The following is an 18,506-nucleotide window of genomic DNA, read 5'->3' on the forward strand; positions in this document are numbered from 1 at the left end:
TACATTAAACTTTTGTTGATTGGTAGAACAAGAGCAAGCCTTAGAAAGCAAGGTTAGTAGAGAATTGAGAGAATCGAACCTTAAACACATGAGTGATTAGAGTGTATACACTTCCGGTGAAGGTTCGATGCTCGATTCTTTGTTCCCGGCTTTCATGAGCTATCTTCTTCTTGCAAGTCTATTTGTACTTCATTTTTATGATTTGAATTAGTGAAATCCAGTTCATATTTGTTCTTGAAAGATTTATTTACTTTTCACCAAGTAGGTAAAAGCATTTTGCATTTAGCTGCATTCATATAGATAGGTTGTATTTAATACTTTCTACCATTTCTCTTCACTCCTTTTTAGTTCTCTTGAGCTTAGCATGAGGACATGCTAATGTTTAAGTGTGGGAAGATTTGATGCACCACTATTTCATGGTACATGTTGTGCTTGATTGAGTGGATTTCATCCACTATTCTCACACTTATTCATAGAAACCGCATGTTTTACATTTTTCTTCCTGATTTTGTGCTATGATTGAAAACATGCTTCTTTGGCGTTAAATTTGCTATGTTTAATTTCCTCTTATTACCATTCGATGCCTTGATATGTGTGTTAAGTGATTTCAGGGATTATAGGGCAGGAATGGCTTAGAGGACGGAAAGGAAGCATGCAAAAGTGGAAGGAATACAAGAAACTGAAGGAACTGCTAAAGTTGTCCAGCCTGACCTCTTCTCACTCAAACGATCATAACTTGAGCTACATAGGTTCAACTGAGGCAGTTTCAGTTGTGTTGAAAAGCTAACATCCGAGACTTCACAACAATATATAATTTGCCATAGCTGCCCCGAAGCCAGGCAACACGCACGCGTGGATCACGCGGACGCGTGACCTGGCAAAAACTCAATCCGCGCGAACGCGTAGACGACGCGTACGCGTCACTTTGCCGCATGCTGGACGTATCAGGAATCACTGGGGGCGACTTCTAAGCTGTTTTTGACCCAGTTTTTGGCCTAGAAAACACAGATTAGAGGCTATAAAGTGGGATAATGCATCCATTCATGAGGATACCAATACAACATTCATTCAACAACAATTTTCAGGATTAGATGTAGTTTATGTAGAGAGAGGCTCTCTCTTCTCTCTTAGGATTTAGGATTTCTATTAGTTTTAGGATTATTCTTCTTCATTCTAGGTTCAATGTTACTTTAATTCATGTTTCTCTTCTACTTTTAGATACTTTAATGCTTTTACTTGTATTTGACTCATGTTGTCAAATTGGCTTTGAACCCTTTCATGTTAGATTTGAATTTATGTTTAAATATAATTTGAGGTATTTCAGATTTATGATTTTTACTTAGCTTTTTATATTCTTGGTTTTAATTGATGAATTGATTAATTGGAGACACTTGAGTTATCAAACTCATTGTGATTGATAATTGTTATCTTTGCCAAATAATTTGAATTCCAATAACTCTAGTCTTTTCTTAGGAATTGACTAGGATCTGAGGAATCAAATTGATTCATCCACTTAACTTGCCTTCATAGTTAGAGGTTAATAAGGTGGGAGAAAAATCCAATTCTCATCATAATTGATATGGATAATTAGGATAGGACGTCCGGTTTTCATATATTGTCAAGAGTTTTTCTAGTTATTAATTTATTTTTCCTGCAATTTATTTTCCCTGTTCAACCTTTCAAAAACTCAAAAATATTATTTTCCATAACCAATAATAAATCATACTTCCCTGCAATTTCTTGAAAAGACGACCCGAGGTTTGAATACTTCGGTCTTAAATTTTGTTGGGTTTTGTTACTTGTGACAACCAAACTTTTGTACGAAAGGATTCTCTGTTGGTTTAGAAACTATACTTACAACGCGATTATATTCTTGTGAATTTCTTTACCGATAGAAATTGGTTCGTCACCTAACTCACCCACCGTGCCATATTAGATGTGGGTATACGAGTCGATGTTCACATGGCTTGGTGTATGGCTTCCCTTCTCTGGTTTTGTTCAGCTGCTGTTGAATCGTTGTTCCATGGCGCCGTCCCAATTACACCCAAATAGATGTGCAGCCATTCGGACGTTTGAGCTCGTTTGCGAGTATCTCGAGCTCCCTGTTTCGGTTGGTGTTTCTGTTTTATTTCCTGTGCACCCTTCCGACTAAGGAGGGGGAACATAAGAAGGGATATGTGTCGTTTAGGAATCAACCTAATCGACATTTATTTGGCTTGTTTGAGGACTCTTTTTATAGGTTCAAAAGGGAGAATTTATGGTGCACCCTGCTCAGGGGCACCATCCTTTCTGGTTGACTTTGGAATGAGAGCGTCGGTTTGCGACGTATTATAATTTTGGTGCTGGGGCATCGTATTTGACGCGGGTCACCTATGAGGGACTGTCCCCAAAAAACAAGGACATCGCTGATGTCTTTTGGTATGTTTTTGGGGAGCGTCCTTTGAACCCTCGGGATGTCATGGGAGATTCGGCGACGTGCCGAACTTATATTGGTGTGTAACTCTTCCTTTATTTTTCTTTATTTTTCTGAGCTTGTGAGTTACATTTTTCCTATTGATTTTTTCAGTTCAAATGGCTGGTGGTCTGAGTACCTTGGCGAGATTGAAGGCCGCCATGAACCAGGAGGAGGGTTCGAATGCTTCCCCTTCCACTCCTTCTACCTGAACTCAGGAGGACTCCCGGACGGTCTCTCAGGAGGTGGTCTCGGCGGGGGGTGGGGGTCCGATTTCCGTTGGTCCGGTGGTTGCAGGGACCGAGGAGGAGGTGATTGTGGTTTTAGTTGTCGAAGCGTCTCGGAAGCAGAAGAAGATGGTGGAGGGCAGCAACGAGAACTTCGAGGAGGAGGGTCCGGTGCCCTCCGTGATGGATTGGAGCTTTGATGCTTCAGTTTTCATTGATCAGCATCTCCTCCCGAGCACTGAAGAGTTTTTTGCGGATTGCAACATCGCCGGGCATGCGAAGACGGTGTATCGCGTATAATCAAACGTGCTCAAGATAATAATCAAACTTACATTTAAACTAAAGTTCAAACTCATGCTATAATCAAAATATAATCAAACATGCTCTAAATCATAATACGAAATATGGTTTTTATTAAACACGCTTATGGTAATAATCAAACTCAATAAATCAAAATCAAATTTTAATACTATCATCAGATTATAATCAAACATGCTCTAAATTATATTACAAAATCTTATTATATTGAAACTGCCACAGAAAAAATTAAATATCATAAGAGAACTAATGATTCAAATGATTGATACATCACAAGAGTAGCTACAAGTCTATGAGTCTCTACAAATCCTTCGATAAACAGAAGATAATGGGAGACAGGGCAACATGTGTTACACACATGATCCGTTTTGTATAATTTTCTTTTCTAGGTACAGAAAAACAAAATATGGTAAAAGAATCAAGTATAAATAATTATAAAACTCCCAATAAACACCTAAACTCTAGTGGCGTGATGTTGAACTTCTCATAATATACAACGTTCTAGATAAGATGTCTTTTTGTGTGTATTTACGTTTGGAAGTTTCTGCTGCTGTTGCTTTGAGTCAACGTCTACAAAGTTATCTGCGGAAGAAAAATGATCATTTTCTTTTTTCCTTCTGAGCCTTGATCAACTCCCCACCACAAATTGAAGATGAGCAAAGCGGAAGCAGCAGAGGCCTCAACCTCGCTCACGAGAGGGAAAGAAACATTTATCATAATTAAGCTAACTCATATACTATAATTAGATTATAACTAAACACATTTTAAATCATCATACAAAATTCGGTTATAATCAAACAAGCTCATAATAATATTCAAACTCAATAATAGAAATCAAAGTTCAATGCTATAACCAAACTATATTCAAACACGGTCTAAATTATAGAGCAAAATCTTGTTATGAAAAAAACTTCAGCATGACAAATCTAAGAAAAGGTAACTCTCAAATCAAATACAGATGTTCAACACATGACACAAGCAACAATAATTGAATATTCAAACTTGCCAAATGGTTTTAGGACCACAAAAATAAGTAATTATTGACAAAAAATTCAATACTAAAAAATAAAACTTAGTGGATGATGCTTCCACAATTTATCAAGTAAAAAGCAATTGAGATGATAACACATTGACATTTTACCAAACAAATTGTGGTTAAAAATAATTAACAATGTAGAATATGCAATAATCAAATTCAAAAATCCAAATAAAAAATCAAACTCGTGCAATAATCAAATTATAAAAACATAAAAAGAAGAAAGTAGAATATACAAAAACACATTGCTCAAGTAGCTTACAACAAAGAAAGTTTTTAACCAACTACTACAGCATCAGCTCAAGGACTTGTATCAGTAGCTGATGCACCTTTGAACCAATGTTTGATTTTTTGTCACAAAAACCGTTCTCATCCCCACCACTTATATAATTAGAATTCGAATTATTGTTTTAATGCCCTTTAATGTTATCCCTTTTGTTTTGTACTATTTGAGCATTTTTTAGTTTTTTCTGATTCAAAATAGAAACACTGAAACCTTGAACTAAATTTCTTGTAGGGGTGTACGCGGATCAGATCGGATTGGATATGGCCGAAAATTCGATTCGATCCGCACCATTCCCATCGGATCAGATCGGATATGATATCCGCTTTTTTTAGCGTCAGATCCAATCCGATCCGATCTGCACATTTGCGGATCGGATCGGATATCAGGTATATCCACATAATTAAACATTTTATTTTAATCATATTTCTATGTAAAAGAAATTCAATAAAAATATTTCTTTCATACTTTTAAACCTATTTATTCCTAAAATATTTTTAATAAATTTTTTTCTAAATAACAAAAATAAAATAAAACAATATATGAATAATAACTACTAACTAAACATACAAACAGGTAAATATAATACAATATATATATATATATATATATATATATATATATATATATTTACTTTTTCTAATTATTATTGTGCGAATCTGCGGATTGGATACATGGATGCAGAGCTGATATTCGCGATCCGATCCGTAATGAGTGTGGATCGAATCCTATCTGATCCTATCAGACTGCGGATCGGATTGTATCCGTAATTCTCAGATCGGATACGAATATTTACTACAGATTTACAGATTTACGGATACGATCCGTTCCATGAACACCCCTAATTTCTTGAGACAAAAATAGTAAATTTTACATTTAAAAGACTAAAATGATAGAATTTGTAAATTTGATAAACCAATTTGGAGATTTAGTCCAAACACACAGTATGTGAACTTCCATATTTGGCATTGGCCCAAAGAGGAACACGAAGACGGGTATTGAATGAGGCCCGTGTGGCCCATTCTGCCACAAATACGAACCTTCATCACTCGTATCGTTTTCTCTTGTGCCCTTCCATTTACATCTCATAGGCATAGCATCCTCGTAACAACGAAAAATCCCCCACCTTAACCTCGTTTCTGTTGTTGTTGTTGATAATGGAAGACAGTGAGAGGAGAAGAAGGCACACACTTGTTGTGAGGAAACCATGCTTTGGGCTCCCAACAGGTTGCCCACAATGCTTGTCAGCTTTCATCTATCTCAAGCTCTCCAAATTCCCCTTCACCTTGGACTTCCACCTTAACTACCCTGATTCTGGTAACCATTCCCTTCTTTTCTTCTTGTCTTTTTCTTTTCATGCTCGATATTTTAGATTTGTGTTCAAGTAGTAGATAGAAGAAAGGAATTGTTAAATTAGTATTATAGAATATACCCTTTTTTTGTATTATTCCAAAGTTTTGGACTTCTAACTATTTGACTTTGTTTGAGGCTCTTGGGGGTGTCACTCATTCATACCCATTTGATCAATTTCTTATCTTTTGTTTGTGTTTCTGTTCTTTCTGTAGCAATTTGGTAATTTGAGTTTGCTATTTGTTTTGTTGTGTGGTTTTATTGGTGGTTAGAACAAATTCCTTACTTTGAGGCTGGTGATTCTGTGGTATACAATGATGTGAAGGATGGGATTATTGAGGGCTTAAAGAAGGAGGAAGGAGTTGGTGATTTGGATGATGGTGTTTCATCACTGCCAGAGTGGATACCAACCAAGGTGATGCTCACAACTTGGCTTGCCGATGCGCTCGAGTACGAGCTTTGGGTGGGGTGTGATAGTTCGTCTGCTTATAGCATCTATTACTTCGATCTTCCATGGCCTATTGGGAAGGTCTTGTTTTGGAAGAAAGCTCATTGGGTGAAGCAGAAACATGGCATAACTAAAGACAATGGTGAGGTGAAGGAGGAAGAGGTCAGTTTCACCTTAAACTTCTTAAATTCGAGTCCAATCTTTGTCATAAAGTTGCATATTTATGTGTCATATGCAATACTCGCTTTTGTATTTGTGCGACATAGAGTATACGCTTTCCCTTAGATTTTTGTATTCAAATGCAGCTATTGTTGATCAACAGATTTATGGGAGAGCTAACTCTGCATATGATGCTTTGTCAATGTGGTTAGGGGATGAGAACTACTTATTTCAAAACAGGTGACTCCTCTGGCTGTGTTATATATATGTAATTATCTTTCTTGGTGCAATATATGGTGAGATTTTGGTTTCTTATTTGAGAGGAAGTTTTGATTTTTGATGACCTCTAAATATGTTTTATTCTGTATATGCAGGTCATCAAGCATGGATGCTATTTTTCTTTCACATGCATTAGTCGTTCTTCATGCTTTACCCGTGAGTTATATTATCACTTATACCATGCCTTTTTTATATTTGTCAAAAGACAACTGTGGATGCACATGACACTAATGGAAACTTGGGTTATACTGATCGATAAAAAATCAATGAACAATCACGACAGAGGTATAAGAGGGAAAACTATGGCCAATCACATAATCAAACTTAGTAAAGTAATTTAAATTTTAGCAAACGTCCAGAAAACTAATGTCGGAAGGTGGGTACCTACCAGAGTTCAAAAGTTCTAGGGAAATTTGATTGCGGCATTACTGTCTATGTACACAATATACTCTGGTTGCTGAGTTTTATGACTGCAGAGACTTTTATTCAGAATATGAGTAAATTTTTGGGTGGCTATTGAACAAAGAAGTAAATTTCACTAGTAGTGTTTTATTAATAACAGTGAAAGATACTTTTAAAATTTAGCAGGGTATTTCTTTCAGTATATTTTGCTAGTACAAGTTTGGCGATTTTATTTCACAATGTAGCAAACAGATATATTATTGTGTTTATTTGATGATTTCCAATATCATAGAGACAAGAAAATCTTGACCGTCCTGTTGCGACTTGACTGCATGTATTAAACAGCATTATTATCAGAAACCAAATAATTTTATAAAAGTTCAGTTGGAACTTGGAATAATGTATTTTCTCTTGTTTTCTCCTTTCCAACTTTCTTTAATTGGACTATACCTGTATCTTACTGTTGCATTCATAATACTTTACTGCCCAACAATCCCTATGATAAATAATTTATTGTCATATTCTTGTTGCTAGTCTACTGAAAATATATAAATTTTCTTAAGTTTGATAGAAAACTGCAATCTCAAATAATGCCTGAATCTTGAAGCATGTCTTCTTCTATCCTGCTTACTGTGTGTTACACTCTTGAATATTTCAGTCATGCATCTTCTTTTGCAATGTTTAGCTCAGTTTTCAACTACAAAAGATTGCTTATTCAATTGTCACAATTAAATTAAGGGTGTTATTGGAAAAATTAATTAATCTTGATATTTTAAAACAGACAATTATTCTGAGACATCAATTTATTTATTATTTTTTGTTTTCGGACTGATATTTTGAAATTGAAGGAGTATATAGGGAGTAAAGTTAATGTTAAAAAGAGTTCATCTAGAAATTACTTAGACTTTGGTAAAAGGCAATATGTGAGAACATGCATGAAAATGTCACTAGAAAAGAGAAGTTCTAAATTAGGAGCAATGCATATAAAATTAGCAACTTAAGACATCTATTGCTGAGGTGATGAAAAAAGGGATATTGTGATCCTCTGCACTATAGTTTCACATTATTCATGGCTACTCTATGCTTTCCTTAATCCACTTACTTTCTCCTCAGCTAAGTTTATTCTAGTTGTGTAGCTTATTGCTTACTAAAACCACTAAGAATCTTCATTTTGAGGAAAGCAATTTAACTTTGTTCCCTGGTTTTAACGTACAATTAGGAATCATCGACGCTGCGCATGAAATTTTCGGAACACACTAATTTAGTGAGATATGTGCAACAACATAAGAGAGAACTTATAGAAGCCGATACATCCCCTTCCTATGATCCATCTTTCAGTTCAGATGCGCCATCATCGGCTTCCAGAGCGCATTCAACTTCAAGTAAGATGTTTTCTGGATTTTATCTTTTGAGTCTATGCGGATAAATAAGTTTCATAAGAATTCTGTTACAATACCATGATGTGAAGGTGAAAAATTTGTTTTATTTGCTACTTTGAGCCCTCATCCTTAGACGTTCCTTACAGGAGTACACTCCTTTATTAATTAAACAAATTTTAATTCTCTATTTATTATGTTTTATATCAATCATTTAGATTTAAAGTTTAAGATTTAGGGTTTAGAATTTAAGATTTAGAATTTCGAATTTAGGGTTTAGGATTTATAATTTAAGTTTTCAGTATTTAGGATTTAGGGTTTAGGGAGTGCCACACTCCTTATTTTCTCCGGAACTCATTAGCATTTGCCTACTTTGAGCTATGATATTCTTGTCATTCTTAATTTGTGAACTTTGATTTGTGAAACTTTGGTTCTTCCCTGTTAGGTTCAAAGGCCAAGAGCAAACAGAAAAGCAAAAGGGAGGAAACAAAGGAGGAGAAAACCTTCAGAAGAAGGGCCAAATATTTTGTGGTAGCACAGCTGGTTGCAGTTGTTCTTTTCCTCAGCATCATGTCTGGATATGGTGGTGGTGATGGTGAGATAGACGATGATGGTGCCGGCTACGATCTCGACGATTGAAACAAACTGCATTCATTAGTTTGCTGTTGTTCTTACTTCTTAATAACAAAGTTACAGAGCCTGGGATCTGTTCTTCTGTTAGTAAGATGCAAATTAAAAGAAAAATGGAAAATTTGCATCCATAATTTTTATTTTATTTTTTAGGATTCATTTTTCTGTAGAGCCTACAAGAGTTGATGTTAGTTAATTGATTGTTGTTTTGAGTAGCATCCATAATTTGCATGCAATGGAAAAAATGCAAAATAACTTTCCATCCAAATGGGATTTTCGGTTTCTTAGGTAATGATTGTTTCCAGAGACGGGAATTGGGACTTGGTCTTATAATTCTGTTTGGTGGCTAGATGTTTTTTGATAAAAAAAAAAAATTGTTTTTTTAATATTTTTAAAAGGTGGAGACACAGACTGAAATTTTTGAAGATGGAGAGTAAATTTTAATATTTTTTTTAATAACAAAAGATATTTTAGTAAATATTCTTTTTTTATCTTTATATTTATTTTGAATTAAATAAGATATTAAGACATAATTTAGTTCTATATATTTTACACTAAACATAATACATTTGGAAGAGAGAGATTGAGATTGAGAGACAGAATAAGTCTCAATATTGTGTTTGGTATAAAGTGGGAGTATTGTGTTTGGTGTAAAGTGGTGTTTGGAAGAGAGAGAGATTGAGATTGAGAGACAGATATTGAAATAAGTCGTGTAAAGTGGGAGTATTGTGTTTGGTGTAAAATGGGAAACAGAGATTGGAATAAGAATAAAGTTCTAATTTAAGTTTTACAAAAGGTAAAGTTAAAATTAATTAATTGAAATAGGGGTATTTTAGGTATAAAATGTTATTAAAATTTCAGTCTCTGTTCTCAAAAATTTCAGTCCCTTGTATTCTTACTTTTTAGAAGTATTAAAATACTGAAATTTTGGAGATAGAGACTAAAATTTTAGTACCAGTTTTTGGACCAACAAACATAATACTAAATTTCAATCTTTTAATTTCTGTTCCAATACCTCAAAACAAACAGTATTTTAATGTTTTACATTAATATTTAGGTTAGAATTATTTTTTTCAAAGAATAATTACTTAAATTAATAAGATGCTAAAGATAAAGTTTGGAATGACCATGCTAAAAGAATAATAATCATATATGATTATTGTGGCCTCTCTCTCCTCTCTCACTCTCTATATAATATATAAGAAAAAAGGATAAATTAATTCCTAACTTTTTAATTTGTAGACATTTTAGTTATTAAATATTTAAAAATATATTTAAGTCTCTGACATTTTTAAAATTTGGACATATCGATCTTTGAGTCTAATTTGTTTAATTTTAAAAATTCTCTCATGTGTGTATCTGTATCAACCAGGTCAATACAAGAAGAATCACATTTGATTTTTTTAGTTGAGTCAAACCCAAATGAACATGAAAAATTGATATATTCAGATTTTGAAAAAGTCAAATTTAAATATATTTTCAAATTATTTAAATATCTACAGATAAAAAAATTAATGACCTATTTATCTTTTTCTCCTTATATAAAAGAAGATTTAAATTTTATGTACGCTGTATTTAATAACAAGGTGAGCAAAAACTAATTACTTAAAATGAATATAATTAGATAGTAGACAAGAATTATGTTCCAAAAAGTGTGTATATATATAAACCTTTTTAAAAAATATATATATTAAAAGTAATGGGGACAAATTTCACAAAAATAAAATAAAGTAATGGTCCGAAGATAAGTTTGTTACCATGTCAGCAGGTTAATGCTGCGGCCATGAATGTACAGCACCTAGACCCCATGCATCCAGATAAAGACATTTTAATCATGGTATTTTTACAGTAACATACTAATATCCATATCTATATATAAAGAAAATTAAAATAACTTACTTTAAATTTTATTTTTCTTACATTTTTAATTTGATCTTTTTAAACTATATTCTTACAAAAATTTTTACTATGGAGCTATATATTTTTTTTGTATTTATCATGTTATTAAAAAGAGAAAATTCTACTTTCTTTTTTGAGAAATGGTAAAATGAGTTAAATGATATTTTTCTTCCTTTTATTTGTAAAATATACACTCTCTTTTCTTATAATTTTTAAAAAATCTCCTCTTTAATTTATTTTAAATTTTGTGTTAACTAATGTTAATTTTATTTATTTTTCAAGAAACAATAAATTATTATTTTACAAAAATACCCTTTAACAAAAATTTTATTTTTTGTTATTAAATTTTGTTTAAAAAATATCCTTTAATAAATTATTTTTTATTGATTAAATTGTATTTTTATCAAAATATTTTTAAAAAAATTAATAAGTAAATTATTTTTTCTAAAATACCCTTTAATAATTTTGTAATGATTAAATTGTGATTTTACCAAAATTTTCATTAAGAATTATAGTTATATTTTACTATTAATTTTTCGATATCAATATATATTATTTTAACATTAAATAAAAAAATCTTAATAAAATTATTTTTTGATATCAATATATATTAATTATTATACATATTAACATTGGTAAGATTTTTTTAATTAATGTTAAAATAATATATATTGATATTAAAAAATTAATAGCAGACCATAAAAATAATTGTTAACAAAAATTTTGGTAAAATAATAATTTAATAATTAAAAAATTATTGAAGGGTATCTTAAAAAAATAATTTAATTAATAAATTTTTTAAAAAAAATATTTTGATAAAAATATAATTTAATGAATAAAAAAATAATTTATTAAAGAGCATTTTAGTAAACTAAATTTAATGACAAAAAAATAAAATTTTTGTTAAAGGGTATTTTTGTACAAAATAATTTATTTTTTTTTAAATAATGAATAAAGTTAACATTAGTTAACATAAAATTTAAAATAAATTAAAAAAAATTAAAATTATAAAAAAGGAGAATGTATATTTTTAAATTGAAAAAAATCATTTTAGTATCTCTAAAAAAATAAAATTTTTTATTAAATAATATAATAATATTATATATACTAAAAATTAGCTATTAAATTACTCGTATAGAATATATATTATATATTAAAAATTAACTACATGTTGAAAATTAACTATATTTGGTGTCCACGTAAGATTTTTTATAAAAATAATACGATGCTTGCCATTTGCCAATTCACTCGATAAGAAACCAAATGATGCAATACTTCAACTAGTTCAACCCAATTTGGCTTTATTGATTGTTATCCAATGATACAACCCTACCACATTATCCGTAACTAAAATAGTCAAGGCTAGATTTGGTTAGGCAAGGGTAGGTTACACTTTTTGAGTAGGAGAAATAATGTTGAACTAATGCTACTCCATGATAATAATAATAATAATAAGAAAAAAAAAAAGCACTAATGCTACTGAAGCTCTAGTTATTTTGTTTTATTATATATAAATAATACATGTTGTTTGGTCTGTGAACCTCCAGTTTTCATTTGGATAGGGACATATGGGTAAAATATATGGGGATTAGATTGGGTATGATAAGTCTACGCATTCCCAGTTATTTTTACCATTAATTTGTAGTATTTGAAGAATTAATTTAATTAATAAAATCTTGTAGAGACGAATTTAAAAAATGTTCATCACTAATTAACCATTAACCCAATTAAATTAATAACATTTCTTTCTTGAAAGGGATGCATTCTCTACATACCGAAATCAAAATCCATTTAGACAATAACAACAGCAATGAAAACTCAAAATGTGGCATTGCCATTTTGCCTTGTATTGATTACTTTAAATACATCAAATAATTACATTGACTAATTAACAACCATAACTAAACAAAGCCTAAACCAATTAATTAATTAACAAATCCCACAAAATGTGAGAGATCTATGATCTAATCTCAGTGGAAGAAGAATCCAGACACTTGCCATTCTCCCATTGCTTCACAACTTCATTGTATCCCTCAGAAGAATCAAAAGCAAACTCTGCTAATGAGCTTATAGCAACAGACATTCCAGCACAAAGCACCTTAATAGCAACTTCAGCTAATTTTTCTGTAGTCATTACCTCTTCTACTCTTCCAACTTCCACAATTTCCATGTTTCCATTTTCTCGTCTCGAAGCAAACGAGTTCTGCCTAGAATCTTCTCTTAACTGCTGCGAGTAGATCGACCCCATGCCGGCTGCGAAGAAGTCCATGCCATCAAGCACTGCTGTTTCGTGTATGGCGTCTAGTCGCCTTGACCACTGAACACAGAGTCCGAATAACGGGTGAGTACCACTAGAAGTGTGAGGAGAGCATGGTAACTTTGACAAGTCAGGCTCGGACCTCACACACCGGAGAAGCCATCCGGCTAGCGCATGGACATAGGATCTTTGCGAAGTAATCCATGACTCGAAGGTGTTTCGCCAGTTTCTTATCTCGAATTCAAGATTTGAAGCCGAACGGGCTAGCCTTGTTGGATCAGTCATCGACATGGAGGAGTGTTTCCTGGCATGTAACTTAGAAGCTAGAAGCATCTTAGCTTCATCTAAGGTTCTCTTCTGCTTCTGATGACATTCTGCCATCACTTTCCACATCTTTGCTAGCCTGTCATTTATTTGAATGACTGAAGAATCAGCGCCAGAAATATTTAATGCAATTAAATGCTGTGCTAGTGTACTATATCTGCATCACATAGTGATCTACAACAACAACAATAACAACAAAGCCTTATCCCACTAAGTAGGTTCGGCTACATGAATCAAACGACGCTATTGAACTCTATCATGTATTATGTCTATCATTTAGACTGTTTACACGTAGATCTCCTTTGACCACTTCTTGTATGGTCTACATATAGTGATCTATCTACATTATAGAAATTAAATAACAAGTGTAAAGCATAATCATATTGAACTAAATCTATACTTAATACTCCCGAAAGTAGTGAGATATTTCACCAATGCTACTATATGCCAACCCAGAATGACTCTAAATACCAGACAAAGATGTATGGAGATAATGATTTTGATGCATACCCTTGTACCAATTCAAGAAGTTGGGGATGAAGCTCTTCATCCCTTAGTTTTTCGATTCTCCTGGAAATAGCTTCAACTGTGTGTATTGAAACCGTTGTCTGCGTATCTAAATCTCTGATGGCTGCTCTTGTTTTATCTGTAGAAGAGGGTTCCTCTCCCTTTACATCTTGGTTCCTAAGTTGCTTCCATTTCTTCTCATACGCCATTCGAACCCGTTCTCCGGCCTGTTGAAGAAGAAAGTGGAGGACATAGTAAATTAGTTACTAATAAACATCATGACAACTCTGCCTATTAGGTGATGTCTACAATGTGCATCATACAACAAAGGTTTATACTCATTTCTTAGAAGCATTGTAATTTTTCATATTATGTTAATATAATTATGGGATCTTGACACTTCCTCATGGATTGAAGGCTATGTTACCTTGACTTCATCATAAAGCTTTTTCTCCCAAGCGTTTAACCTGTCCAACGTCGAATGGTGACTACCAGAAATCATACAATGCCCATCCATGAGATCTTTAGTGCCCTCATAAACTTCTTCTCTAATGCTCGGACAATTTGTTAAGAATCTTGACGAGGAAGAGCGCGAGGATGCTGTTCGGAACAGAGCTTTTGGGTTCAACAACTTCGACGCTGTAACGAAATTTAATACAAACTATAATTCCTGATAATTCATTGTTCTTAAGGACATGAGAAGTAATCTCATAATTCTAACTAATACAAATGTCTGAACACGAAAACAAAGACGCATTCGCTGAATGTGAAAAGAAAAACTTGTATTAGTTTAATCATACCAGACAATTCATTAGATGTTGGTAAATACTGAGATCTCTTGGCCTCTAACAACACTGAGACATCATTAGCCGCATTGCAGACGATTGTGAACTGAGCTTCAAGATCATTGATCACTTCTGCCATGCTGGTTGGCCTTCTGTTTACATAAACAGTAAAACCCGGCGAGTCTTCCTTAGCTTCTTGCTTACCTATAGCCATTTCGCGACGACTGGATCCAATATGGCCTGCAGCCTGTGATTTCGATACTTCCAGAGTTGCACTTCCATTTGCTTGTGATTCTTTGACATCATGCTCAGCTTCAGTTTCAGTTTCATTATCTGTTCCATCCTCTTCTTCCTCCTCCTCCTCCTCTTCGTCTTCCTCTTCCTCCTCCTCTTCCTCATCCTCGTCAACATCTTCAACTAATACTTCTTCTTTGGAAGTGTTTCCATTTTTTCCAATGTTTCCAACGTTTCTGGTTCTTTCTTCAGCCACATTTCTCTTCCCAACATAATCTTCTTGTTCAGTTTCGTCTTCTTCTAGGTCCGGTATTCCCTCTTCTTCTCGGACCTGCCTAAGCCCTCTGTAGTCATCATCCATAATAGTCTGATCAAGGCTACTTCTTGAAGGGTAACCGTAGTTGTCTAATGACGAAAAAGGGTTCCAAAAGAAGTCCCATTGCGAATTCTGAGGCGAAGGGGGAGGGATGTTAGGCCTATTACTTGGAGAATAAGGAAAAATTGAAGGATTCACAGGTGAATATTGCATGCCAAAAAATCCATCATTGCCATAATGATGGTGCATTGGAGAATATGTTTCAACCCGGACCATTTCCGGAGATGGAGGCCTTTCCTCAACCAAAACCGCCGGATTACCACCAGGCCTTAAGTAATTCACTTTCAGTGTAGAATTTGGTCCAACTCCAAACTCAATTGCTGCGGGTGTGAACGATTTTGATGAAATAGGAATGAAGCCAGGGCCAGTCTTCTTCCCAGCTGCAAAAGGAGGGGCAATGACTGTGTCCAACGAGAACTCACGAGGCTCGTCTCCCTCGATGTATTCTCGAAGAGCGGCCGAGACTCTTTTAAGGGATTGGATGTAGGCTATGTGTCCGGTGGCGAAGCGAGTTCTTTGTTCAACAGCTTGTTTGATGAAATTCTTTCTATCTTTGCAAATTTGAACAGCCTCTTCATCTTCCAACCTTGATTGAGAACATCCCATTTCTTAATCTACTCTATGTATGTCTCAAGTTTGCATTGAAATAAAAGAAAATCAAAGGGAATCTTTGAGTCTTCCTTCATATGACACCAAATTCATAAGGAAATCAAAAATATCTGCCATAAAAATCTGAAATTACATCAACATGAGTGAAAATCTAGAAAGAAAAGAGGGGGAAAAATGAAATGTTATATTTTGTGAATCAAATAAGCCTACTTAACTATCCTAATGGAAGACATGTTATGGAAAATCTAGAAATGCTTAACATAAACAAGCCTTTCCTCCATGATTTCAAGAAAACCAAGCAGAATGCATTAAAAAAGCATGAACCTTTTTTCATCTGGGAACTGTTCTTTTTTACCAAGGTGAAAAGAAAAAGGTAAACAGAGAGAGGGAGAGAGAGAGAGAGAGGTGGAAGAAGAAGCTAAAATCCCAAAAATGGAAATAACATAAGAAAAACACAATAAAAGTCACCAATCACCAATTGTAGAAGATGAAGCCCAGTATGCACAAACTAGAATGAAAAAATAAGAAAGAAAAAATCAGATATCAAGAGATACAATGCAAAAAATGCCAGAAAAAGAAATGAAGATGAAGAAGCTCAAAGGTGGAAAAATGACAAAATAAAAAAGCATAAAAGAAGCTGATAAACACAAAGACAAAGTACTCATTTTTTCCGTAAGACAAGAGTCCAACATTCCCTGACTCAATTTCTTCCCTTTTTTTACCGTTTATATATTAAAGTTTAGCTATATATATAACAAAAAGATGAACCATAATAAAATGCAGAAAAAAAATCAGCAGCACATGTTCGTGTTCATGGAGAACAATACCTAAACAATGAGGCTGCAGAAGCAAGAAGAGTGTGGTTATGGTTATGGTTATGGTTGTGGTTGTGATCATAGAGAGTGGAATCAGTGGGAAAGAAACACACTGTGTATGAACATAGAAAGAAATAAAGTATGGGAGAAAATAAAAATAAAAAAAATAAAAAAGCAACGGTCAAAGGGCAAAACACTTATGAGGAAGAAAGAAAAACAGTATACCAAGCAACCACCAAATAAATAAATAAATAAAAGAGACAAAATAAATAAATAAATAAGAATTATAAATAAAAAACGTTGAGTTTCGGTTTCAGGTTGGGCAGCTAATAAAGGAGGAAGAACGAGATAGAGAATACGACAACTGCATTTGATAGCCCTTCATGTTGCACCAAATTGCGTGACTGCCACTGGTCCACACATGCCTTTTTTACTCCATCATTTTCTTGTTATTTCGTTGGAATTTCCATTTTGCTTGTCTTCGTGAAAACGACTGGTCAAATATACCACTATATAAGGTACTAGTATATTTATTGCGATAAAGTGTAGAAAATTAGGGTAATTCACATAAATAAATAAATAATTTAAAATTAAAAATTATATAAATGTCTTAAATATTGAAATACAAATAGATTATACGTCATGTCTTAATATTTTTATATAAATTAAATTAATCAAATTCGATTTAATTGAAAATATCATAATTTGAATTAATTAAAATTGATTTATTAAAAAAAGGTTAGAATACTACTAGATCGAATCATTTAGAATCAATATATAATAGCATTTAGTAAGAGAAAAATTATGAATTCGATTTATTAACAAATATATCCATTAGCATTAGAATGCTACGCAATCAATACTTTCATATTTTTTTATCGGTGTAACATATCTTTATCTATAAATATAGTAATTTATTTAATGGTGAAAACTAGTATCACTATTATTCTAACCAATTATTATTGACAGAAAAAATACGTATAATAGAATAAATATATAATCATTTATTTTTAAAAATATTAAAAATATTTTTTAACAATTTATAACATTAAATAATACTAATCTATAGTAGGTGAATTTTATAGTGCTTATAATTTGATGTCTAACTTTTACTTAACTTACTTTTTATGATAATTTTTAAATATTTAATAATTATTTATTTTTATATTTTTAAAATTAAATATTAATTTTTAATTCTTTTTGATAAGTTAGACAATACTTTTAAGCACTATAGCAATCATCTTTATAATATTATTCAATATAATATTCTTGAAAATATAATTTTTTAAAATATATTTTTTAATTTTGATCTACTATGTCTAATTATTTTTGCTAACTTCACACTATTAGAGGAATATTAATTATAAAGCTAATTTAAAATATATTTTTATATGATATATAAGTGTGTGAAAAAAATCTTTAAAAATTAAAAAAAAGTCCATACATATATTTAATTTTTTATTTTATTATTAATATAAACTAATCAAAACTCAACAAAAAGAACTGTTTTTTTTTTTTTTTTACTTTGTATTGAAGAGAAGTTGGATCAAGTTACACCACATAAATTAGTTGCATACGTTTATCCATCCATATAAATTATAGATGAAGATATGTCACATCAACGAAGTCGTAGGAATGGCAAAATTTTTTGCAACGCATAAATTTTTGTGAAAATTGTTCTGAATGAAAATCTGACTGGAGATGTGACTGTGAAAATTTGTTTTATAAAAATAAAAATGG

The 18,506-nt window shown here is 32.4% G+C and overlaps 2 protein-coding genes across 3 annotated transcripts; one reads left to right on the forward strand and one right to left on the reverse strand.

Annotated features, from left to right (window-relative positions):
• Positions 1 to 5,358: 5,358 nt before the first annotated feature.
• Positions 5,359 to 9,215, forward strand: LOC130973328 (mitochondrial outer membrane import complex protein METAXIN-like). The gene is made up of 6 exons (XM_057897806.1): positions 5,359 to 5,633; positions 5,939 to 6,276; positions 6,437 to 6,513; positions 6,648 to 6,708; positions 8,174 to 8,336; positions 8,776 to 9,215. Exons 1-6 carry the CDS (start codon positions 5,474 to 5,476, stop codon positions 8,967 to 8,969), a joined length of 993 nt encoding a protein of 330 aa, XP_057753789.1. The 5' UTR covers positions 5,359 to 5,473; the 3' UTR covers positions 8,970 to 9,215.
• A 3,475-nt stretch (positions 9,216 to 12,690) lies between these two features.
• LOC130973294 (protein ROLLING AND ERECT LEAF 2-like) lies at positions 12,691 to 16,920 on the reverse strand. 2 transcript variants are annotated; one of them, XM_057897756.1, is made up of 5 exons: positions 16,779 to 16,920; positions 14,748 to 16,061; positions 14,375 to 14,586; positions 13,951 to 14,174; positions 12,691 to 13,519 (listed from the first exon to the last, which is right to left on the reverse strand). In XM_057897756.1, the coding sequence occupies exons 2-5, from the start codon at positions 15,946 to 15,948 to the stop codon at positions 12,817 to 12,819; spliced, it is 2,340 nt and encodes a 779-aa protein (XP_057753739.1). In that variant the 5' UTR covers positions 15,949 to 16,061; positions 16,779 to 16,920; the 3' UTR covers positions 12,691 to 12,816. The 2 variants fall into 2 exon arrangements, with proteins under 2 accessions (XP_057753739.1, XP_057753737.1); XM_057897754.1 differs by having other exon boundaries at positions 14,748 to 16,074.
• Between the last annotated feature and the right edge of the window lie 1,586 nt (positions 16,921 to 18,506).

The sequence above is a fragment of the Arachis stenosperma genome, chromosome 4 (assembly GCF_014773155.1).
Source record: "Arachis stenosperma cultivar V10309 chromosome 4, arast.V10309.gnm1.PFL2, whole genome shotgun sequence".
Taxonomy (NCBI): Eukaryota; Viridiplantae; Streptophyta; class Magnoliopsida; order Fabales; family Fabaceae; genus Arachis; species Arachis stenosperma.